The sequence below is a fragment of the Mytilus galloprovincialis genome, chromosome 6 (genome assembly GCF_965363235.1).
Source record: "Mytilus galloprovincialis chromosome 6, xbMytGall1.hap1.1, whole genome shotgun sequence".
NCBI lineage: Eukaryota > Metazoa > Mollusca > Bivalvia > Mytilida > Mytilidae > Mytilus > Mytilus galloprovincialis.
The window spans coordinates 1,453,054-1,479,644 of record NC_134843.1 but is presented as its reverse complement, the minus strand read 5'-3'; the positions used below and the strand labels follow the sequence as shown (position 1 = coordinate 1,479,644).

The 26,591-nt window shown below is 32.8% G+C and overlaps 1 protein-coding gene across 2 annotated transcripts in view; it reads right to left on the bottom strand.

The window, feature by feature from the left end:
* Positions 1–4,889: 4,889 nt before the first annotated feature.
* Positions 4,890–26,591, bottom strand: part of LOC143078669 (2,4-dienoyl-CoA reductase [(3E)-enoyl-CoA-producing], mitochondrial-like) — a 27,473-nt gene continuing 5,771 nt past the window's right edge. For both annotated transcript variants that reach the window (XM_076253546.1, XM_076253547.1), the window contains exons 4-8: positions 24,097–24,331; positions 9,283–9,382; positions 7,055–7,127; positions 6,140–6,286; positions 4,890–5,346 (exon numbers count right to left, since the gene is read on the bottom strand). In XM_076253546.1, coding sequence (XP_076109661.1) covers positions 5,224–5,346; positions 6,140–6,286; positions 7,055–7,127; positions 9,283–9,382; positions 24,097–24,331 — 678 coding nt within the window. In that variant the 3' untranslated portion in view covers positions 4,890–5,223. The remainder of the gene's footprint in view (positions 5,347–6,139; positions 6,287–7,054; positions 7,128–9,282; positions 9,383–24,096; positions 24,332–26,591) is intronic.

Below are 26,591 nucleotides of genomic sequence, written 5' to 3'. Positions count from 1 at the left end.
TCGATCTATAAGTGAATTTCTGGTATCTTTCGCCCTATATTACGGTCAAATCACATGATCTTAAACTGATGCAATGCGTCCTTGTTCCAACTAGCTAAAGACATGTTCTACGGTCATATTTCTTAAAATGCAAGAATGGTTATCTGATTTGTAAATATACCAATTGTGTCCTATTCTCTGTTGGGACCTTTTGTCTTGATTTCAATGGTAAGATGGTTACCATATTAATGCAATTGGGATTGCTTCATTTAGAGTTCATTCAGCTTTTGTATTATACATTTTATTTGTATCTCAACTGGTTGAAAAGGAAACGGGGTATTGGCAATTCACTTTCAAATTTGGCATGTACCCCACAACTTACCGAAGATGCAATTATAATACAGTGTTCCTGGACAGGAATTTCAACCAACGATGAATAACTGGATCTTGCTTTGCTGTATTGGATATCTAAATAACATTATACCCTCGTATTGCAGGGTCTCTAAAATACTCCATGGATATCTAAATAACATTATACCCTCGTATTGCAGGGTCTATAAAATACTCCATGATATCTAAATAACATTATACCCTCGTATTGCAGGGTCTCTAAAATACTCCAGGATATCTAAATAACATTATACCCTCGTATTGCAGGGTCTCTAAAATACTCCAGGATATCTAAATAACATTATACCCTCGTATTGCAGGGTCTCTAAAATACTCCATGGATATCTAAATAACATTATACCCTCGTATTGCAGTGTCTCTAAAATACTCCATGGATATCTAAATAACATTATACCCTCGTATAGCAGGGTCTCTTAAATACTCCATGATATCTAAATAACATTATACCCTCGTATTGCAGGGTCTCTAAAATACTCCATGATATCTAAATAACATTATACCCTCGTATTGCAGGGTCTCTAAAATACTCCATGGATATCTACATAACATTATACCCTCGTATTGCAGGGTCTCTAAAATACTCCATGGATATCTAAATAACATTATACCCTCGTATTGCAGGGTCTCTAAAATACTCCATGGATATCTAAATATCATTATACCCTCGTATTGCAGGGTCTCTAAAATACTCCATGATATCTAAATAACATTATACCCTCGTATTGCAGGGTCTTTAAAATACTCCATGATAGCAAATGAGATAACTATGAACAAGAGCACCATTTCTTCCTTTAAAGGAAAAGGATGTATATACACATCTATATTGATTCTTACACATCCTTGGCTTTCAAATATTTAGCTTTGACCGGTCCCGAAGAAAAGAGTTAAAGAAGAGTTCTTTGGAGGTATAAACATTATAATGCGTTGTTTTTGTTGTTTATGGCTTTCAACAATGAGTAAAACCCATATTCTTGCATTAAGTTATTTAAAGCCTCACTATGACAAATGTGAAACAATAGATACTATATAAACTTCATTAATAGTGGTGTTACACATCTTACACAAAATTGAAAGCTGGATTTGGCAAAACTTTTAGGAATTTTGGTCCTTAATACTCTTCAACTTCGTACTTTATTTGGTCTTTTTAACTTTTTTGGATTCGACCGTCACTGATGAGTCTTTTGTAGACGAAACGCGCGTCTGGCGTATATACAAAATTTAGTCCTGGTATCTATGATGAGTTTATTTAAATCACAAAAATACTGAACTCCCAGATAAATTCAAATCGGAAAGTCCTAAATCAAATGTCATAATCAAAAGCTGATACACATCAAACGAATGGATAATAAGTGTCATATTCCTGAATTGGAACAGGAACTACTCCAACTGATAAATGAGGTAAACTTGTTGAAATCAATACTCCATACGTATTCTGGTCACATCATAAAATGCTTCACGGATGACAAATATCCCAAAACATGACAAGCGAACTTCCTTATTAGTGGTGTGCAGGTTACACAAAAGTAAAATCACAAAATACTTGAATCCCAAATAAATTCAAACCGGAAAATCCGAAATCAAAAGCACAAACACGAATGGCTTTCATATTCCTGAATTAGTACAGGAACTACTCAAACAGGTAAATGAGGAAAACTTATTGAAATTAACACTGCATACGTATTCTGGTCACATCACATAATGCTTGACGGATACAATGAGTCTGTGTTCCAGCTAGCTCAAGACATGTTTTGCAGTCATAGATCTTAAGATACAAGAATGGTTACTAGTATCTGAATTGTAAATATACCAAAAGAGGGTCGAAAGATACCAGAGGAACAGTCAAGTGTGTTATATTCTCATACCAATTGTGTCCTATTCTCCAGATGGTTACCCTATGAACTTTGTTCGATCGATCGCTTCATTCAGAGATTATGCGATTCCTTCAACTTTTGTTATCTACAAAGTCATTTGGTTTGTATGTCAACTGGTTGAAAAATATTCATGTATTTACAATTGACTTGAAACTCAACAGATTCCACAGCGACACTCACTAAAGATGCAATTCTAAACAATAATAACGCAATGCTCCTTTGGAATTTCAACCAACGATGAAGAACTTGAACTCCGTTCACTGTAATGTATATTAGTACCTAAATTACATAGCATCTTGACAAACAATGTTGTATTGCAGGGACTTCTGAGAAACCTCTTTTTAAATTATTAACATCAATTTATCAACGACCAAAGCTGGGTTCCAAAGTTATGATGAAATAACGTAATCAAGAGTTGGCGTGAATCAGATGTGGATACTAAATAATTCCAAAGATCTTTAAGAGTACATACAATCTTATAAAATTGAGACTGGAAATGGGGATTGTGTCAAAAAGACAACAACTCGACCGAAGAGCATACGACAGCCGAAGGTCACCAATGGATCTTCAATGCAGCCTGCTTTAGCTGGCCATTTAAACAAAAATGAAAGACTCTTGTACATTTTAATGTTGAGTTTTTTGTTGTATCATTTTTCTCCTCTTATATTGATGCGTTTCCCTCAGTTTTAGTATGTAACCCGGATTATTTTTTTCTCAATCGATTTATAAATCTCGAACAGCAGTAAATATACTATTGTTGCTTTTATTAACACTATTAATTTTTGTGGCCTTTAATAGCTTGCTGTTCGGTGTGAGCCAACGCTCTGTGTTGAATGTCGTACTTTGACCTACAATAGTTTACTTTTTACAAATTGAGACCTAGATGCAGAGTTGTCTCATTGGCACTATACCGCATCTTCTATATCTTAACACTTGTCTTATTTCAATAACAAACACATTGTTGCTGACATGTCACTTGGAAAATAAAAACAGTTACACATATGTTATAAATTTCATGCGCCCAAAGTGCTTTTCTTTACCTTCATCGGCAACAATCAATGTCTACGTTCTGGGTACCATTATGACTTAAGTGTCCCTAAAAACAAAGTGTAATTATGGGTCTGAAATTGTTAAAGGAACCTCTTTTTAATGCATAAGAACATATATAATCGCAATTCACTCAGATAAAATTTAACTCTACTTCAACAAAAGAGGGACGAAAGATACCAAAGGGACAGTCAAACTTATAAATCTAAAATAAACTGACAACGCCATGGCTAAAAACGAAAAAGACAAACAGACAAACAATAGTACACATGACACAACATAGAAAACTAAAGAATAAACAACACGAACCCCACCAAAAACTAGGGGTGATCTCAGGTGCTCCGGAAGGGTAAGGTAAATGTTCACTGATCTTAACATCAAAAAGATGACAGATTTTTTTTGTTAAAATATTTGTTACTATGAACGAAATGTTTTCAACAGCTATTTGGCAGTCCTATTGGAGCAAAGTGTGCCTCTAAGTTTGCTGACTGTGTTGTCTGCATCTATCCCAAAAAACTTCTAATATAAAATAACAGGTAAGTCAGCTCCGTATCTTATATTTACGAATTAACAATGATGCTTGGAATAAAATTTAAGGTTACAATAAGAGAGGACTCAGAGGATATAATTTTCAAATTTGAACTTTCTATTTTTTGTGTGGCTATATTCCAGAAGCGCCTGCATAAGAAGTATATACCTCTAAATTGATGTATCCAAGGACTTGCTTCTCCTTTTAACATTTTTTTGATAGAGGGTTAGTGTTCAAATGGAAGCTATTGTATCAAGTCATCCTTATATGACAGCTTTTATGATTTGGTTTAATGTTATTGAATTTAAGTACGATCATATTGTTTGTGACATAGCCAAATGAGACTTATCACCACAATAAATAGAACAATGGGTGCTACTAGCAGAGAAGGAATTGCTAACCCTTCTTGAGCATTATGGTGATCTTCAGTTTTGTTATCTGTTTTGCATCATTTATTTGCTTTTTGGTCATGGTGTTCTCTGTTTTAATTGTGCTTCTGATTTTTAACTGCCCACTTTGTTCATTTCTTGACCCTTTGATGTTTAATGATGATGATTGGTGTATGACATGAACAAAGTATTATATGTTTAATGATGATGATTGGTGTATGACATGAACAAAGTATTATATGTTTAATGATGATGATTGGTGTATGACATGAACAAAGTATTATATGTTTAATGATGATTTAAGGTATATAAAAACCTGACCAAAATACCCTAGGTGTTCAATGTTCGTTAAGTGTATAGCCTGACCAAGAATTATACAATATTATAGTTTGTTAACAACCAAGCATTAACAAATTCGGTTGTGGTAGACCAAGAACTAGTGTTTGGTGAAAGATCAATATAGCCTGACCAAGAATTATATAATATTAATGATTGGGTTTATGATACCGTCAGGTATCTTTGGATTGATGAGGATTGGAAGTCATTACAGAACATTAAAACCTTGATAGAAATTAGATGTATGCCCAGACAAACAGATATAATTTTGATTAGGATTGGATGAATGCAATGATTCACGATTGTTTTTGATTAAATGACATGGTACAACATTGTAATATTTTTAATATAAATTATCAATTCAAATATACAAAACTACATTTATAAATATCACAGGCCTCTCTCTATATGAGGTTCTGGTTTCACTTTGGCAAACATGTCATACGTAAATAATTGTTTTTAACTTAATAAATATTCTTGTTTTTTGAAAACAAGATCTTCCAAATCAAAACAAATAATTCAATCTTTACATTCATTGTGTTCTTATGCTTCAATAATTCTATAATTGAAATATTTCATGCATGGTTGTTTATTCAGCTTCCACAGCTCTTTTGCATGAACCGAATCAGTAGTACAGAGTGTCACATTCTTATTTTAATAATTATTCTGACTTTGCCTTTCTGATCATGGCTTCTAGCATGTCCCATTGTTCTTTAGTGACGACCTTTAGGTCATTGAACTCGCCAGCTCTACTAACATATTCTCCACCATCAAATTTAACGACCTGTAAAAGAAGTGATAATCTTATACTATTTGCAAATGGCAATTTTATAGTAGTTTCACTCATATTTACAGATCATCGTAATATAAAACAAAGTTAAAAGACCTGAAAATGGAGAATTGTGCATTAAGTGTAAATCTAATACAATCAGATTTAAACACAGCTTTATCTATTTTGATCACAGGCACTTGTCTCAGAAAAAAATTTCCTATATACCTTAATATTACAATATGTTATATTAAGCTATATAGGAATTTTTTTTTCTGAGACAAGTGCCTGTGATTTTGATTACTGTGTACATATTGCAGTGGGATCTCAAAATGTATGATATTAGCAATTCTGACACATTTTGCTGCCTAGTTTAAATAATTCCTCATTCCTTGAGTTTTTAAATCTTTTATATACTAAAAATATGAAGTGAATTGTCCTCAGTTGTCACAATAATTTCCCCCTCTTTCTGTAAAAATGTTCATATTTCTTTACAACCTGCCAATGTTAAGTACTAATAACATAGAAATTTTAAAATAAGAAAGTTAGAGGGTTTTAATTATAAATGATATATTTTTTTTCATATACTTTGCTTTTAAATAAATTATAATGGTATTTGAAAGTTGTCAGATTTGTAAGTATTATTTTATCAATCAAGTTTCAACATCACAGAATTCCTTTCCATTTTGTACTTATATGAAAACCCATTGGTAATTCAAATTTTAGCATGTAAATTATAATATGTTTCTTTGTGTCAATATTGTGATTAGAAATAACTGCAAAAGTATATAGAATACAGTACTCATACCTCTCCTGTCATCCAGCTAGCATAGTCACTGACCATATATGTTGCCAGATTGGCTATTTCAGGGACCTCTCCTAATCTGCCTACAGGTAGAACATCATATAACTTCTCCTTAAATTGTCCTGTAGGGTCTAACCTTCCAAAAGCTCCCTGTAATGTATCAAATGGACTTTTAAAATTTATTGGCAACCTCATTAACTTTCAGCAACCAAATAAATTCTACATATTATCTGTGTATATTACAAATCTGACCAGTTGATCTTTAAAAAAACAAATCACTAATAAATATCTGTGTTTTACCTTTGTTTCTATTGGTCCTGGTGCTATACAGTTAAATCACTAAGAAATATGTATGTTTTACCTTTGTTTCTATTAGTCCTGGTGCTATACAGTTAAATCTTATCTGTGTTTTACCTTTGTTTCTATTGGTCCTGGTGCTATACAGTTAAATCTTATCTGTGTTTTACCTTTGTTTCTATTGGTCCTGGTGTTATACAGTTAAATCTTATCTGTGTTTTACCTTTGTTTCTATTGGTCCTGGTGTTATACAGTTAAATCTTATCTGTGTTTTACCTTTGTTTCTATTGGTCCTGGTGCTATACAGTTAAATCTTATCTGTGTTTTACCTTTGTTTCTATTGGTCCTAGTGTTATACAGTTAAATCTTATCTGTGTTTTACCTTTGTTTCTATTGGTCCTGGTGTTATACAATTAAATTACCTTTGTTTCTATTGGTCCTGGTGCTATACAGTTAAATCTTATCTGTGTTTTACCTTTGTTTCTATTGGTCCTGGTGCTATACAGTTAAATCTTATCTGTGTTTTACCTTTGTTTCTATTGGTCCTGGTGTTATACAGTTAAATCTTATCTGTGTTTTACCTTTGTTTCTATTGGTCCTGGTGTTATACAATTAAATTACCTTTGTTTCTATTGGTCCTGGTGCTATACAGTTAAATCTTATCCCATATCTTCCCCACTCTGCAGCTAGGGACCTACAAAAAATGTTCTTGTTATTTAGAGTTGTAAGCAGTTAAAAGTAGAAAGTAAAATTTATTATATTTCTTTCTGTGTTATTATGTTTCCAATTAGAGTGTACCGGTACATCTGGTATTTAGGAAATTTACTTTCTGTGTTATTATGTTTCCAATTAGAGTGTACGGGTACATCTGGTATTTAGGAAATTTACTTTCTGTGTTATTATGTTTCCAATTAGAGTGTACCGGTACATCTGGTATTTAGGAAATTTACTTTCTGTGTTATTATGTTTCCAATTAGAGTGTACCGGTACATCTGGTATTTAGGAAATTTACTTTCTGTGTTATTATGTTTCCAATTAGAGTGTACGGGTACATCTGGTATTTAGGAAATTTACTTTCTGTGTTATTATGTTTCCAATTAGAGTGTACCGGTACATCTGGTATTTAGGAAATTTACTTTCTGTGTTATTATGTTTCCAATTAGAGTGTACCGGTACATCTGGTATTTAGGAAATTTACTTTCTGTGTTATTATGTTTCCAATTAGAGTGTACGGGTACATCTGGTATTTAGGAAATTTACTTTCTGTGTTATTATGTTTCCAATTAGAGAGTACCGGTACATCTGGTATTTAGGAAATTTACTTTCTGTGTTATTATGTTTCCAATTAGAGTGTACGGGTACATCTGGTATTTAGGAAATTTACTTTCTGTGTTATTATGTTTCCAATTAGAGTGTACGGGTACATCTGGTATTTAGGAAATTTACTTTCTGTGTTATTATGTTTCCAATTAGAGAGTACCGGTACATCTGGTATTTAGGAAATTTACTTTCTGTGTTATTATGTTTCCAATTAGAGAGTACGGGTACATCTGGTATTTAGGAAATTTACTTTCTGTGTTATTATGTTTCCAATTAGAGTGTACGGGTACATCTGGTATTTAGGAAATTTACTTTCTGTGTTATTATGTTTCCAATTAGAGTGTACCGGTACATCTGGTATTTAGGAAATTTACTTTCTGTGTTATTATGTTTCCAATTAGAGTGTACCGGTACATCTGGTATTTAGGAAATTTACTTTCTGTGTTATTATGTTTCCAATTAGAGAGTACCGGTACATCTGGTATTTAGGAAATTTATATCATTTTGCTTTCTATTGGTTTGACACCTGACTTAATGTTTACACATTGAGAATGCACATATTTACTCAGGACATTGTACAAGATTGTGTTTTCCTACACCTTTTATGATTTTGCTGTATGCAATCCAAACAGGAGTTCTGAAGCTTATATTTTAGGATTGGTGGCATAAATTTCACATCAGCTGGATACAAAAGATATGCATGGCAATCAATTATTTAAATATTAGAATGATACCACAAGCCCAGACACCAAACAGCTTATACCAGTATTTTATTGATAAAGGAGTAGGGGCAATAAGACCCTTATTTTGCCCCAAAATTACTGCAAATTTAAAAGTTATACATATTCTTAAATTGCTGAAAACTTGACTAAGGTACAAGGTATTCAGAAAAAACAAAACAAATTTGTCATTGAACAAGTTACCATGGCAACAAATCATGACTTAATTTGCATATTTTCCAAAATTTTGTGATTTTCCTTGTTTTTCATCAAATTTGAAGTATATTTTAGATTAAAAAAGGATGTGCGCACCCAAGAAACAACTTTATATTTGGTGAGATTATGTCAATAGTTAGAACAAAGCTTCTGTTAAATTAATTTTTTGTTTCTTGGCTGCGCAGGATGTTTCCACAATGGAAATAAAGATAGAAAACTGCATAAATTCTGTATTTTTCATCGTTTTTGTGAAAGCAGTACATATTATGGTTTAATTGTGACGTCATCAGATAAAAATCTTTATGTTTATCATTTATATTTCTTGACCCTATGCATTTCTTAACACTATGTGTCAATTTGAAATAGTTAACAAACATTTTATTTTCTTGGGGAAAAAACCAGGCCTTAATGCCCCTACTCCTTTCTGGAAATGTTCATGGATAGTCAGTACCAGATGGTTTAGATTGCATCTCATGTTATCTTTTAATCTTATAAAAAAAAAATCAGTAGTTTTATCCATAGGACTTTTAAATATGATTCTATTTTGTTGTTTAACCTCATAAATAATTGGTTGCATTTTCTTAATTTTCTTACTTTGTCAAGCATTCTACTCCAGCCTTTGCAGCGGCACTTGGTGTTACAAAACCAGAACCACTGGTGGCATAAATCGTTGTTATTGCAAGGAATGCAGCACCTAAAAATAAACAAAACCAGAGCCACTGGTGGCATATATTGTGGTTATAGCAAGGAATGCAGCACCTAAAAATAAACACTTTACTCATTACAACCAACTTAAACTGTGGACAATAATAATCATATCTGCCTTCAGCTCAGTTTGATGTAATTAAAACTGAAGCAGGATAGATAGGAGTAGCTTGCAAATTGTAATAACCTTCACTACTAGTTTCGAAATAGACTATGTGACCTATAGCTCAGCATTATTACTTAGCCTGTCTTCCTCTTTCATATCAGAGTGTCTAAATATAAGAAATAGTGAACTTATATGATACATCAATATGTAACTTTTTATTATAGCATGTCATGATGATATGTTATCATTGAACCTTTCATTCTACCATGTCAATTATTATAGTTGTATGTACTGCCATAGGTCTTAACCATTTATTGTTTAATGAGTTTGTGCCAATAAAAATATTTGTATTTGTATTTGTATTTGTATAGTAGTATGGTGGAGTTTTATTTTTATATCAAGGACATCTCACTCCTTCTAGTCATGGTTTAATATTGTTTGAAGAATATGGACCCAACATATTAATATAAAAAGAGGGCCAGGAGTCTAAACCTTTTTTACTTTGACCTTAAAACAACATTCTGTGCCTCCTATTTTTAATCTATGTATTATGTGGCATTCAAGTTTACCAAGTTAACTACAGGGAGGATATACAATGTAAGTGCAAGGAAACAAAGATGTGATTCTTGTACCATTAACTAATGGTGCTTCTATCTGTTGTGACATTGATCTTTAAAATATGACCTTGATTGCACATATAAGGCACAAAATGTGCACCATAATTCAGTTACCTTGTTTTGTAACCCCCATTGACATAATGGTTACATTGGTTACATTGGTTACACTCATACAAACTATCATAAATCATCATATTCAGAAATTCTCAAATCCTGGTACATTTGTAACCTCCATTGACCTAATGGTTACATTGGTTACACTGGTTACACACATGCAAGAATCCCTTTTAGCCATCTTGTTACCATGGCAACCCCATTATTCATGGCTGTGAGGTTACATAAGTTATTTAGGTTACAATGATTTAGGGTTACAATGGTTACATGCATGGATAATCAGGTTACAATGGTTACATGTAAAGGGAATCAGGTTACAGTGGTTACATGCATGGGGAAGTCGTGTTACAATGGTTACATACATGGAGAATCAGGTTACGATGGTTACATACATGGGAAAGTCAGGTTACAATGGTTACATGCATGGGAAAGTCAGGTTACAATGGTTACATACATGGAGAATTTTGTTACAATGGTTACATGCATGGAGAAATAGGTTACAATGGTTACATGTATGGGAAAATCAGGTTACAATGGTTACATACATGGAGAATGAGGGTTACAATGGTTACATGCATGGAGAATCAGGTTACAATGGTTACATACATGGGGAATCGGGTTACAATGGTTACACACATGGAGAATTTGGTTACAATGGTTACATGCATGGAGAAATAGGTTACAATGGTTACATGCATGGAGAAATAGGTTTCAATGGTTACATGCATGGGAAAATCAGGTTACAATGGTTACATGCATGGAGAATCAGGTTACAATGGTTACATACCTGGGGAATCGGGTTACAATGTTTACATACATGGAGAATTTGGTTACAATGGTTACATGCATGGAGAAATAGGTAACAATGGTTACATGTATGGGAAAATCAGTTTACAATGTCAATACATGCATGGAGAATCAGGTTACAATGGTTACATACATGGGGAATCGGGTTACAATGGTTACATACATGGAGAATTTGGTTACAATGGTTACATACATTGAGAAATAGGTTACAATGGTTACATGTATGGGAAAATCAGGTTTCAATGGTTACATGCATGGAGAATCAGGTTACAATGGTTACATACATGGGAAAGTCGGATTACAATGGTTACATGCATGGAGAATCAGGTTACAATGGTTACATACATGCCTGGGGAATCAGGTTACAATGGTTACATTCATTTGGAAGTCAGGTTACAATGGTTAAAATACTTGTGACTTTATCTTTTTATTGGTGGCTATAAAACTATGTCCACCATGATGGCCCTATGTGTCCATCATTATACTCCCTGTTGCTAATTAATACACAAGGTATTAATCAAAAACTAGTCAAGGATAAAGGGAAATCATGACTGCATTGAAGTGTTAAAATTACATAACCTACAGGTAAAGTGTCTCAGGTAAAATATGTGTTTGTCAAATTTAATTACTGTGATTATGACCAAAAAATTCTAAAAATAAAATGAAATAATACAACTAGTTGAACCAGAGACATATAAAACACATATAGCCTTATAACATTTTTTTTTTAAATGTCTTGTGACTTTGTTTTGATGTTAAATTTTTTTTTTTTAACTTCTATCAATTTATGTTATTTTTTACAAGTACTTTTTGACAACTGAAGATTAAATGAATGTCATCTTCATATATAATGCAAACTTTCACAATACCTGTCTTTTTCTATTGAAAAGGTGTTTCTAAAATCAATTTTCTAAATTCAAAATTGTTTATACTAAGAGAGACAGATCTGCATTTAACATTGTTTAACAAATGTTTAAGATAATATCTTTAGGACTTATTTTAAATATAATTTAGGCAATTCATTATTTCTCTATTGAATAAATATATTCCACATATATTTATTACAGCAAAATTTGATAATATTTTGTATTGTCATATATATCTGAGACTACTAGACAAGTATCTTTAAATAGTCTAATTCATTCAAGTCCCTGCAGTTATTACAATGTATTAACTTTATTTAAAAGGTCTGGTTTTAAGTGAAATATTCTTGGCAAATGTATACAAGATTATATGAATGTAGGACAGAGAGTCACAGCTCAAAATTTCAAGGACAAAAAAATCACAGGACAAAAAGTCACAATTCAGTTTTGAGATTATTTTTCTTTAAATAAGAAAACACTTCAAATTTTTTTTTTTATTTGCCTCGAAGTTTAATATATGAAGCAACTTTGTAATTAAAATGTATTTAATAAATGTGATTAATAATTATCAAATAATTGTTTATATGGAAAAAAAATGCCAAAGTGACTTGGTACTTAAATTGGTTCATTTTGCCAATAAATATATCCTTTGCATGTTTAAAATTTAATACATTTTCATTATCAATGTGTATATATCCAGTCCAGCAGTTTCGACAATATAATACACAGAGAAAAAAAAAATGATTTTATTAATAGACCATAAAAATGTCACAATCTATAGACATGGTAGAAGTGTAATTATTTTTTCTGAAGACAAATTTTGGCAGATATTAGCCAAACTGACGATAACATACTTGATTTTCAATTGTTTTAAAAAGCAAGAAAATTTTTCATTTACTAGTTTCTTTTCATAATGCAATTAAGAGTCACTTTATTCTGAGAGCTAAGAAAATTTTTCAATATGGTAAAAAAAAATAATGAGCGATAACAAAAATTAATGAGCATTTATACAAATTTGATATTCCACCGCAATATCTATGTACTGTTTAAACTGTTTATTCAAAATACACTCAGACGCAAATTTCCTGGCACCGATTTCCTGCATAACAGGAGCGACAACGAATGTAGGACAGAAAGTCACAGGACAAAAAGTCACGGACAATAAGTGACAGGACAAAAAGTCACAATTATTTTTTTCTGGCTATTTTCTTTGAATAAAAAACGCTTATTTCTACAAAAATATTTTGGTATTTTTTTTGTAACTATTGTATATAAACCAACTTTTAAACAAAATTTATCCAAAAAATATCAAAGATGATTAAATAATTGTTAAAAAAACAAAATGTGAAAGTGGCTTCATTGTGCCAATAAATATATCCTTTGCATGATTTTTATTAAATAAATAATCATTTTTCAAGTATAATGACACATTTCCTAAACTTTAATATGAATATATGAATTAAAAAGTGAATACATCACTTACATATTCAAACAATTGGCAACAAATTATTTGTGACCTTTTGTCATGTGACTTGTTGTCCTATCTTTGTGACTTTATGTCCTGTGACATTTTGTTCTGTGACTTTCTGTTTGTTTACTGAGACAAATACACATCAATTTACAAATAACATAGATAGCGAAATGAGTAGAATACATAAAATGAAACAGTAAAAATATTTTTTTAACAAAACAAAATATATACTAAATCTTTTGACCAGATGGCAAAAAGTCCGTGAAATTTGTAAAGTTTAAATAACCATGTGATCAATATATTAAGATATGTGGTTGGTTCTAGAACACCCAGACAAAGTCCTAGTAATATTCCTTATTATTCCCAAAACTCAAACTAATTACTTATATACAATCTTTGTTGATAGCTAGAAGTATCTTATTCATCAAATTTGTTTGAAATTTACTGAAATAATTTAACACAATTAAATCTTTAACAAAAATTGAGGAATACTTTGTTTATTTAATTCATTTGTTATAATAGTTTAATATTGTTTTAGTTTTTTTATTATTTAGTTTATGCCTCATTTGTTGTTTTTATTTTGACTTGGGACATCGTAACTGTTACAACTATCCTAAGACCCCAAAATTCAAACATATCTTATCTTAGGAGACTTTCTTAAGACTAATTAAGATGTGTCCTAAGACCAATACATGTATACCATGTATACAGGTTGAAAACATATATATGAAACCACAGCACAGGGAATCTGATGTTTTAGCGCCAAAGAAGAAGCCTTTTAAGCACCAGATGTTTAACCCATTTTAGTGAAAATTAAAAATGTCAATGACCATTTTAGAGAAATTCTAATAAATAATGTATGATCAATAAAAAACTTGAATAGACTCAAGACAGCACTATAAAACACATCTTCTCCATTAAAATACAGCACTAATAGTCTAAAAGATTAATTCAAATGTTAAAAGTCTGTTCTAGGCTGTAATTTATATTCCAGATTAAATACAGCACTAAAAGTCTAAAAGGTTAAATCAAATGTTAAAAGTCTGTTCTACCCTGATATTTATATATCCTATGAGAAAGTACATAATGGGCTCTGCATGAATATACTCCCTGTACAATAATATTCATAGAATTGCATACAGAACTGTTCTTTCTCTTTATCATGTCTAGAATGTGGTGCACATTCCTGTATACTTTGTAATTTTAAATATGTTGTTGTTTGAAATTTAATAATAGTATCAAGGAAAATATAAATAGCTGGGTGACAACTATAAAATTGCTCATTATAATGGGCATGGAAAGACTCTGGACCATTAATTGGTTGCTTTGAATTACACTGCCCAAAGCTTAAGTGGGAATATAGAATCTTCAGTTCTTCCCAGTTTCTTCTAAGAGATAATCTGCGAATTCGATACATCTCTTATTGTATTTCCATGATGAACATATAAACAACTTAAACATTAAACCAGTATAAATTATTGTTCATGGTTATAGTGAGGCTAGTATTATTCAACCAGGGTCAGCTTTCGCTAAAATGGACTATCCAAAATACAGGAGAACAGAGTAATCACACGCTAAAATGGGCTCTTATGTAGGCGCTAAAATATTCCCTAGTAGTCTTTTTTTTCTCTTGCTAAAATGTCCTGTGCCCAAGCCTGTATTTTGTGGTAATAAGCATTGTGTATAAGTTTCATAACATTTGGTTGAGGCAAACTAATGTTAGAGAACGGAAAAAACTTGCAATTAAATGCTAACAAATTTGGATTTTATGTTACTTTAGGGGGATGCCTTATTTGTACCCCAAGCCATTCAGTGAAGTCAATAACTACCATCATGACCATTAAATTTTCAATTGTTTATTCGATATGGTCAGTGTGTATTTATGTCTCTGATATGGTTGATTGAACATGATAATTTGCAATTTGCACAAAGTCATCAGTCATGTGTAATGTGCTGATTATAAAGTAATTTAATTACAAAGTCATAATATCTGTAAATACCAAACTTTTTATTTATGGTTTTATATGCTTATCTTTTCTTACATCATAGAATACAATATAATAGAATAGAATAGTATAGAATATTTTTATTTCCCAAATTACAGGGCCCATAAAGGGCATAAAATCAGATACAATTGATTTACATAATTGGTAACAACAACAATAATAGTCAAATGTAAATATATATTTAGTATATATATAAGCATTGGGCAGAAGCAGAACCAAAACCACATATATATTGTGAATAATTAAAAGAATGAAATTATATTATATGCATTCATTCTCAAATCGTTTACTAGTACTTGACTTATATTCAATATGTATACCTGATCCCCTTAATTCAAAACGGTCACAAATATAATTTTTCCATAAGAGTTAAATTTTCTTGGGTAAGAGCCATAACAATTTATAAGATTTATTTAAATTTTTTAAATTATAACAATTGTGAGAAATGTATTTAAAAAAAATCTTCCCTCTGAATATCAAAACGAGGGCATTCTAACAAAAAATAAAGCTCATCTTCAACTTCACCAATTGAGCAATTTGAACAAGGACTCTCAGATCTTTCTCAAATGTTTTCATATATGCACTCTGTGCTTCTAAAACACTGATTTATGGTAATTAGTTTTAAAACTTTGTTTCTAGTGCAACAAGACAAGTCCTTTGCTGTATTTGTAAGCACCAATTACTACCAAAACATTCCCAAGTCCCATCATGTTTAACCAGCTATGTTTAAAAGTGTCGGATCCAGACATTTTCATATGTGGGGCCCACTGACTGCCTAAGATGGGCCCACTCCAGTCATGCATCAGTGATTCCCTATATCATCAACCATTTTTATCCCAGAAAAGTGGGGCCCTGGCCCCTGAAAACCCCTCTAAATCCGCCTCTGAAGTCCCAGTTTCTTCTAAAATTTCCAAAATAGAATCCTGTGACTTTCTTTCCTGCATTCTTAAAGGAGATTGCATTCATAATGCTATAAATTAAAATTATTTAATGCGGTCTTCTTAACTTTCAGCTTACAGCTAACAATTCTACCATATAACAAATATAGTTGACCTATTGCTTATATTTAAAGAAAAACAGACCAAAACACAAAAACTTAACACTGAGCAATGAACTGTGAAAATAAGGTCAAGGTCAAATAAAACCTGCGCTACTGACATATAAATCATAAAATATTTCATACACCAAATCTAGTTAATCTATTGCATATAGCATTAGAAAAAAAATACCAAAACTCAATTAAAAACTAACTTTGACCACTGAGCCATGAAAATGAGGTCAAGGTCAGATGACACCTGTCTGCTAGACATGTACACCATACAATCATTCTATACACCAAATAGTAGACCTAATACATACAGCATAAGTAATACAGACCAAACCACAACAACTTAACTATAACCACTGAACCATGAAAATGAGGTCAAGAACATTGGACATGTCACTGACGGAAACTTCCTAACATGAGGCATCTATATACCAAGTATGACGCTTCCAGGTCTTCCACCTTCTAAAATATTAAGCTTTTAAGCACTTAGCTAACGCCGCCGCCGCCGGATCACTATCCTTATAAAAATTAACAATTACAGAGAGGCAAAGACATTGATTATCTTATCAACCACTTCTTCAACAATCTGTTTATTCTTGTTGAATTTCACATGTGTATAACATATTTATAGTTTTGATATAAGTTAAACAAATTTAAAATTTCATCATAATGTCTTTAAACCTTTCAGTATAAAGGGAATGGTTTTATTTTAGGACTAACCTTTTTTTAGGGTTCATTTTAATACAAAGTTTTTTCTTCAATAAATACGTACATGAATACAAGGACACACTCTAATTTTAATTCAATAATTTTGATATTAATTATATTTATTTTTCTAACCTATTTGATTTACATTTGAACATGTCATGCATGTTGAAGAAATTTACAACTTTCCATTTGAAACAAATAAGTATATAGATATATGCCATGCAAATATGAAATATGAAATGACAGAAACATATATAATGCATATATTATATGTCTCTAGAATAGACAATATGTAAGTTCATGTAAACATTTATAAATTAGGTATTAATCTGAGTTTGAATTATAAGTAATAAACAAGGTTAAGATTGTAAGTTATACCCAGAGTTTAAATAATATGTAATAAACAGAGTTTGGACTGTAGGTTATAAACAGAGTTTAAATTATAAGTAATAAACAAATTGATATAATGTTACATTGGGGAAGATGTTTATTAATTCATTAATTTTAAGGCAAGTTTAAAAATTGAATAGCATTATATAAAAAAAGTTAGACTAAAATAATGAGTAGAAGATGTTGTTTCAGGTTTTTTTACTGTTCAAGATTAATAACCAGCATATTGTTAATTTTTTTTGGATGATCATTGTCAACACAAAAAAAACACCATCATAATCAATTAACATTTATGAATTCAGATAAAACACTGAATTATTCAAAAGAATGTTCCCAGGCTAAATGTGATTCCGTAATTGGTCTTGACATGAACATTAACAAAGTCCTTCTACTAAGAGAGTTTAACAACTTGACTAAGTTGGTCCTGAGACTACTGTGTTATACTTAGTCTCTGAGGTCTGTCGCAGAATTTTTTTTTTTATTTTACTCACAGAAGACACCAAGTCAGTTCAGATTGTACGTGCATAAGACTTTTCAAACAGATTTATCATAAAGTATAAAATATGTCGGGACAATAACAGACTTTTAAGTTATGACCTTGAAAAGCACATTTATAGTATGTTGAGACAAACTCATACCCAGTCTTCCCATTGTGATATGGAATCTTGTGGTACAATTTCAGAGAGATCCATACAATAACACACAAGTTATGGTCCAGACACTACAAAATTGCTTGTTAAAGTTCTCTAAACATTAATTACATTCATAAAGTAGGCGAGACACTATGTTCCATGGAACCCTTAAATTCTTTTGAGTTATTGTCCTAAAACTGGGAAATTCCCCTTTTTTCAATGAATAGATATGTAAAATCTTAAATTAAAACAATTCTAAAAGGAGCTTACATCAATAGATGATAAACAATTCACCAAAGTTTTGTGAGAACTGCTGAAAGCATTTTTGAGTTTTTGTCGAAATCTTGGAAATCATCCTTTTTTTAATTATTATCACGGTTAATTAACCCTGAAGAAACTCAATAAACGTAAAATCTAAAATTTATGAAAATCTAAAGGGAGTTCATGCAGATATGATCTGAGACATAATTCTATATTATATGTCTCTGATATAAACAATTCAGCAGAAGTTCTTGCAAGTCAATAATAGCATTCTTGAGTTATTGTTCGAAAACTTGAAGATCCCTCTTTTTTTAATGATAATTTAACCCCATAACTCAGAAACATAAAATCTAAAATTTATTTCATATCAAAGGAAGTTCACATCAAAAGATAAACAAATCACCATGTAATTAACCACTGTAACCTGTATTCTCCATGTATGTAACCATTGTAACCTGAATCCCCATGTATGTAACAATTCTAACCCTCATTCTCCATGTATGTAACAATTGTAACCTGAATCCCCATGTATGTAACCATTGTAACCCTCATTCTCCATGTATGTAACCATTGTAACCTGAATCCCCATGTATGTAACCATTGTAACCAAATTCTCCATGTATGTAACCATTGTAACCTGATTCCCCATGTACTAAAGTATGTAACCATTGTAACCAAATTCTCCATGTATGTAACCATTGTAACCTGCATCCCCATGTATGTAACCATTGTAACCAAATTCTCCATGTATGTAACCATTGTAACCTGAATCCCCATGTATGTAACCATTGTAACCAAATTCTCCATGCATGTAACAATTGTAACCTGAATCCCCATGTACTAAAGTATGTAACCATTGTAACCAAATTCTCCATGTATGTAACCATTGTAACCTGATTCCCCATGTACTAAAGTATGTAACCATTGTAACCAAATTCTCCATGTATGTAACCATTGTAACCTGATTCCCCATGTACTAAAGTATGTAACCATTGTAACCAAATTCTCCATGTATGTAACCATTGTAACCTGAATCCCCATGTATGTAACAATTGTAACCCTCATTCTCCATGTATGTAACAATTGTAACCTGAATCTCCATGTATGTAACCATTGTAACCCTCATTCTCCATGTATGTAACCATTGTAACCTGAATCCCCATGTATGTAACCATTGTAACCAAATTCTCCATGTATGTAACCATTGTAACCTGATTCCCCATGTACTAAAGTATGTAACCATTGTAACCAAATTCTCCATGTATGTAACCATTGTAACCAAATTCTCCATGTATGTAACCATTGTAACCTGAATCCCCATGTATGTAACAATTGTAACCCTCATTCTCCATGTATGTAACCATTGTAACCTGAATCCCCATGTATGTTACCATTGTAACCAAATTCTCCATGTATGTAACCATTGTAACCTGATTCCCCATGTATGTAACCATTGTAACCAAATTCTCCATGTATGTAACCATTGTAACCAAATTTTCCATGTATGTAACCATTGTAACCTGACTTTCCCATGCATGTAACCATTGTAACCTGATTCTCCATGCATGTAACCATTGTAACCTGATTCTCCATGCGTGTAACCATTGTAACCTGATTCTCCATGCGTGTAACCATTGTAACCTGATTCTCCATGCATGTTCCATTGTAACCTGACTTTCCCATGTATGTAACCATTGTAACCCGACTTTCCCATGTATGTAACCATTGTAACCTGATTCTCCATGCATGTAACCATTGTAACCTGACTTTCCCATGTATGTAACCATTGTAACCCGATTCCCCATACATGTAACCATTGTAACCTGAATCCCCATGTATGTAACCATTGTAACCTGAATCCCCATGTATGTAACCATTGTAACCCTCATTCTCCATGTATGTAACCATTGTAACCTGAATCCCCATGCATGTTTCCATTTTAACCCTCATTCTCCATGCATGTTTCCATTTTAACCCTCATTCTCCATGTATGTAACCATTGTAACCTGAATCCCCATGAATGTAACCATTGTAACCAAATTCTCCATGTATGTAACCATTGTAACCTGAATCCCCATGTATGTAACCATTGTAACCAAATTCTCCATGTATGTATGTAACCATTGTAACCTGATTCCCCATGTATGTAACCATTGTAACCAAATTCTCCATGTATGTAACCATTGTAACCTGATTCCCCATGTATGTAACCATTGTAACCAAATTCTCCATGTATGTAACCATTGTAACCAAATTTTCCATGTATGTAACCATTGTAACCTGACTTTCCCATGCATGTAACCATTGTAACCTGATTCTCCATTCATGTAACCATTGTAACCTGATTCTCCATGCGTGTAACCATTGTAACCTGATTCTCCATGCATGTAACCATTGTAACCTGACTTTCCCATGTACATGTATGTAACCATTGTTACATGACTTCCCAATGCATGTAACCATTGTAACCTGATTCCCCATGTATGTAACCATTGTAACCTGATTCTCCATGCATGTAACCATTGTAACCTGACTTTCCCATGTATGTAACCATTGTAACCCGATTCCCCATACATGTAACCATTGTAACCTGAATCCCCATGTATGTAACCATTGTAACCTGAATCCCCATGTATGTAACCATTGTAACCCTCATTCTCCATGTATGTAACCATTGTAACCTGAATCCCCATGCATGTTTCCATTTTAACCCTCATTCTCCATGTATGTAACCATTGTAACCTGAATCCCCATGTATGTAACCATTGTAACCAAATTCTCCATGTATGTAACCATTGTAACCTGAATCCCCATGTATGTAACCATTGTAACCAAATTCTCCATGTATGTATGTAACCATTGTAACCTGATTCCCCATGTATGTAACCATTGTAACCAAATTCTCCATGTATGTAACCATTGTAACCTGAATCCCCATGCATGTTTCCATTGTAACCCTCATTCTCCATGTATGTAACCATTGTAACCTGAATCCCCATGTATGTAACCATTGTAACCAAATTCTCCATGTATGTAACCATTGTAACCTGAATCCCCATGTATGTAACCATTATAACCAAATTCTCCATGTATGTAACCATTGTAACCTGATTCCCCATGTATGTAACCATTGTAACCAAATTCTCCATGTATGTAACCATTGTAACCAAATTTTCCATGTATGTAACCATTGTAACCTGACTTTCCCATGCATGTAACCATTGTAACCTGATTCTCCATTCATGTAACCATTGTAACCTGATTCTCCATGCGTGTAACCATTGTAACCTGATTCTCCATGCATGTAACCATTGTAACCTGACTTTCCCATGTACATGTATGTAACCATTGTTACATGACTTCCCAATGCATGTAACCATTGTAACCGATTTCTCCATGCATGTTACATTGTTACCCTATTCTTCATGTATGTAACCATTGTAACCTGATTCTCCATGCATGTAACCATTGTAACCTGACTTTCCCATGTATGTAACCATTGTAACCTGACTTTCCCATGTATGTAACCATTGTAACCTGATTCTCCATGCGTGTAACCATTGTAACCTGATTCTCCATGCGTGTAACCATTGTAACCTGACTTTCCCATGTATGTAACCATTGTAACCCGACTTTCCCATGTATGTAACCATTGTAACCTGATTCTCCATGCATGTAACCATTGTAACCCGACTTTCCCATGTATGTAACCATTGTAACCTGACTTTCCCATGTATGTAACCATTGTAACCTGACTTTCCCATGTATGTAACCATTGTAACCTGATTCTCCATGCATGTAACCATTGTAACCTGACTTTCCCATGTATGTAACCATTGTAACCTGACTTTCCCATGTATGTAACCAATTGTAACCTGATTCTCCATGCGTGTAACCATCGTAACCTGATTCTCCATGCATGTAACCATTGTAACATGACTTTCCCATGTATGTAACCATTGTAACCACTTTCCCATGTATGTAACCATTGTGTCCTGATTCTCCATGCATGTAACCATTGTAACCCGACTTTCCCATGTATGTAACCATTGTAACCTGATTCTCCATGCATGTAACCATTGTAACCCGACACTCCCATGTATGTAACCATTGTAACCCGATTCTCCATGCATGTAACCATTGTAACCTGACTTTCCCATATATGTAACCATTGTAACCTGACTTTCCCATGTATGTAACCATTGTAACCTGACTTTTCCAGGTATGTAACCATTGTAACCTGATTCTCCATGTGTGTAACCATTGTAACCTGACTTTCCCATGTATGTAACCATTGTAACCTGATTCTCCATGCATGTAACCATTGTAACCTGATTCTCCATGCATGTAACCATTGTTACCTGACTTTCCCATGTATGTAACCATTGTAACCTGATTCTCCATGCATGTAACCATTGTAACCTGACTTTCCCATGTATATAACCATTGTAACCTGACTTTCCCATGTATGTAACCAATTGTAACCTGATTCTCCATGCGTGTAACCATCGTAACCTGATTCTCCATGCATGTAACCATTGTAACATGACTTTCCCATGTATGTAACCATTGTAACCACTTTCCCATGTATGTAACCATTGTGTCCTGATTCTCCATGCATGTAACCATTGTAACCCGACTTTCCCATGTATGTAACCATTGTAACCTGATTCTCCATGCATGTAACCATTGAAACCTGACTTTCCCATATGTAACCATTGTAACCTGACTTTCCCATGTATGTAACCATTGTAACCTGACTTTCCCAGGTATGTTACCATTGTAACCCGATTCTCCATGCGTGTAACCATTGTAACCTGACTTTCCCATGTATGTAACCATTGTAACCTGATTCTCCATGCGTGTAACCACTGTAACCTGATTCTCCATGCATGTAACCATTGTAACCTGACTTTTCCATGTATGTAACCATTGTTACATGACTTCCCAATGCATGTAACCATTGTAACCGATTTCTCCATGCATGTTACATTGTTACCCTATTCTTCATGTATGTACCATTGTAACCTGATTTCCCATGCATGTAACCATTGTAACCCGATTTTCCCAGGCTTGTTACAAATTTTTACTGGATTCCCCATGGACAGCCATGCATGTACAGTTTGCAACAGATAAAGTCACTATTGCATATCATTTACTGAAGGTCCATGTGTGTAACCAATGTAACCAATGTAACCATTGCTTCAATGGGGGTAACAAAACAAGATAGCTATATTCGGGTGCACATTTTGTGCCATATCTATGATTGCACAAGACAATTTCAAATTCAACAAACAGCTGAACAAAACAAAATAATTTCTATGTAATCTAATGATTACTTTTGTGGTAAGGGAAGATAAACTGTAGACATTAGAATAATTGTTATTCGATACTGAAACAAGGAAACTGCTGGTGTCTAAAGTTATTATAACAATTAAAAACTAGATCAAACAGTTTGTGATTACCATTTATAATTATCTTGACCAGCCTCTATAAGCCTTTTACCAATCTCTAATGAGACCAAAGCTGATCCATTCAGGACTATATCAACGACTGTTTTCCAGGCTTCATATAATTACCTTGACCAGCCTCTATAAGCCTTTTACCAATCTCTAATGAGACCAAAGCTGATCCATTCAGGACTATATCAACGACTGTTTTCCAGGCTTCATATAATTACCTTGACCAGCCTCTATAAGCCTTTTACCAATCTCTAATGAGACCAAAGCTGATCCGTTCAGTACTATATCAACGACTGTTTTCCAGGCATTGGCTGATAACTTCTCTGATGGTGAGATAAAGTTTCCTGCTGCATTGTTGATAATGACATGTGGTAATCCTAACTCTGATACACATTCATCTACGGCAGATTTAATAGATAAAGGATCTCGTACATCAGCAGCTATAGGCAAAACCTTAGGGGGGAAAAACAAAGATTTGATAGATAAAGGATCTCGTACATCAGCAGCTATAGGTAAAACATTAGAGGGGAAAAAACAAAGATTTAATAGATAAAGGATCTTGTACATCAGCAGCTATAGGTAAAACCTGGGAAAAAAACATGCAAAAAATTAATTTCACACTTTCAAGTTACATGTATGTCCTTCGCCCGTTCACTGGAAAAGTTCTTCAATTATGTGCACCTTATGATGCTATTTACCAGATAGAGGGGATACCCTGTCAAGCATATTTGTGATTGTCATTATATAAGACAAACTAGAAATAATGAGTATTCCAACGGTACTTAAACACAATTCCCTAATGACAGAAGTGTAATTATAAATTATAAGAATTTAATTTGCTGAATGATTCGTGTATATTTTACAACCCCTGGCTCAACATGGGAGGCTAGTGACAATGTTCCTATGATGTTCACTAAAATCTAAGTTTTTGACAGAAATTAAACTAACTCATAAGTGGTCTATTGAACAAAGATTTTATGACAATCATATTTTGGGGACATGCTAGGATAAAAGGTGCAACATCAAAATATAACACATATCTCAAGTCATCAATACTTGATTTTAATTCTAGTGGTTTTTTAACATTTACAGCCATAGGTACATGTATAAATGTTTTCTTGAGGAAGTTTTATGACTAAAGGACATCAATCTCAACAACAAATGTAAAATATGTATTGAGCTGATTTGATGGCTATGATGTCTCTTATTTTGAAGACTTCAGTATAACCTGGACAATCAACTGTTAAATTTTGAGCAGATATAATGTCAAAACTAGAGGCTCTAAAGAGCTGTGTCGTTTACCTTGGTCTATGTGCATATCATAAAAGAATAAAAATTTACAAAATTAAAAAAAATATGAAAGAGCCTGTGTCGTTTACCTTGGTCTATCTGCATATCATAAAAGAATAAAAATTTACAAAATTAAAAAAATTATGAAAATTGTTAAATATTGACTATAAAGGGCAATAATTCCTTAAGGGGTTAATTGACCATTTTGATCATGTTGACTTATTTGTAAGTGTTACTTTGCTGTACATTATTGCTGTTTACAGTTTATCTCTATCTATAATAATATTCAAGATAATAACCAAAAGCTGCAAAATTTTCTGAAAATTACCAATTCCAGGGCAGCAACCCAACAACAGGTTGCCTGAATGGTCTAAAAATTTCAGGGCAGATAGACTTTGACCTAACGAACTAATGTATCCTCATCAGATTTGCTTTAAATGCTTTGGTTTCTGAGATTTTAGCCAAAAACTGCATTTTACCCTATGTACTATTTTTTAGCCATGTCGGCCATCTTGGTTCGCAGGCAGGGTCATTGAACACATCTTTTAAACTACATACCCTAATGATGATTGTGGATAAGTTTGGTTAAATTTGTCTTAGTAGTTTCAGAAAAGATTTTTGTACAAGATAACAAAAATTTACGAAAAATTGACTATAAAGGGCAATAACTCCTAAAGGGGTCAACTGACCATTTTGGTCATGTTGACTTTTTGTAGATCTTACTTTGCTGAACATTATTGCTGTTTACAGTTTATCTCTATGTACAATAATATTCAAGATAATAACCAAAATGACAAAATTTCCTTAAAATTACCAAATCTGGGCAGCAACCCAACAACGGGTTGTCCGATTCATTTGATAATTTCAAAACAGATAGATCTTAACCTGATAAACAAATTTGCTCTAAATGCTTTGGTTTCAGAGATATAAGCCAAAATCTACATTTTACCCCTATGTTCTATTTATAGCCATGGCGGCCATCTTGGTTGGTTGGCCAGGTCATCAGACACATTTTTAAAACTATATACCCCAATGATGATTGTGGCTAAGTTTGGTTAAATTTGGCCCAGTAGTTTCAGAGGAGAAGATTTTTGTAAAAGTTAACGATGATTAAGGACAATGGACGCCAAGTGATGAGAAAAGCTCACTTGGCACTTTGGGCCAGGTGAGCTGAAAACCTGTTAAATCAATAGCTGTAAAAGGTTCAGTACCAAATGGTATGTCCCTCATGATCATTGCAGATAAAGTTTCTCCAACATAAATGAAAAAAGAAAGAAGTATAATAAAGAAACACAACATTTTTTGTGTATGTGTAATGAATGACATTATAAAATTTGGAATCTGAACATACTGTATAGGCATCTCAACCCAATGAAAATGGTGCCTAAATAGAATGTCTATCACTTAGTATCAAACAATATTT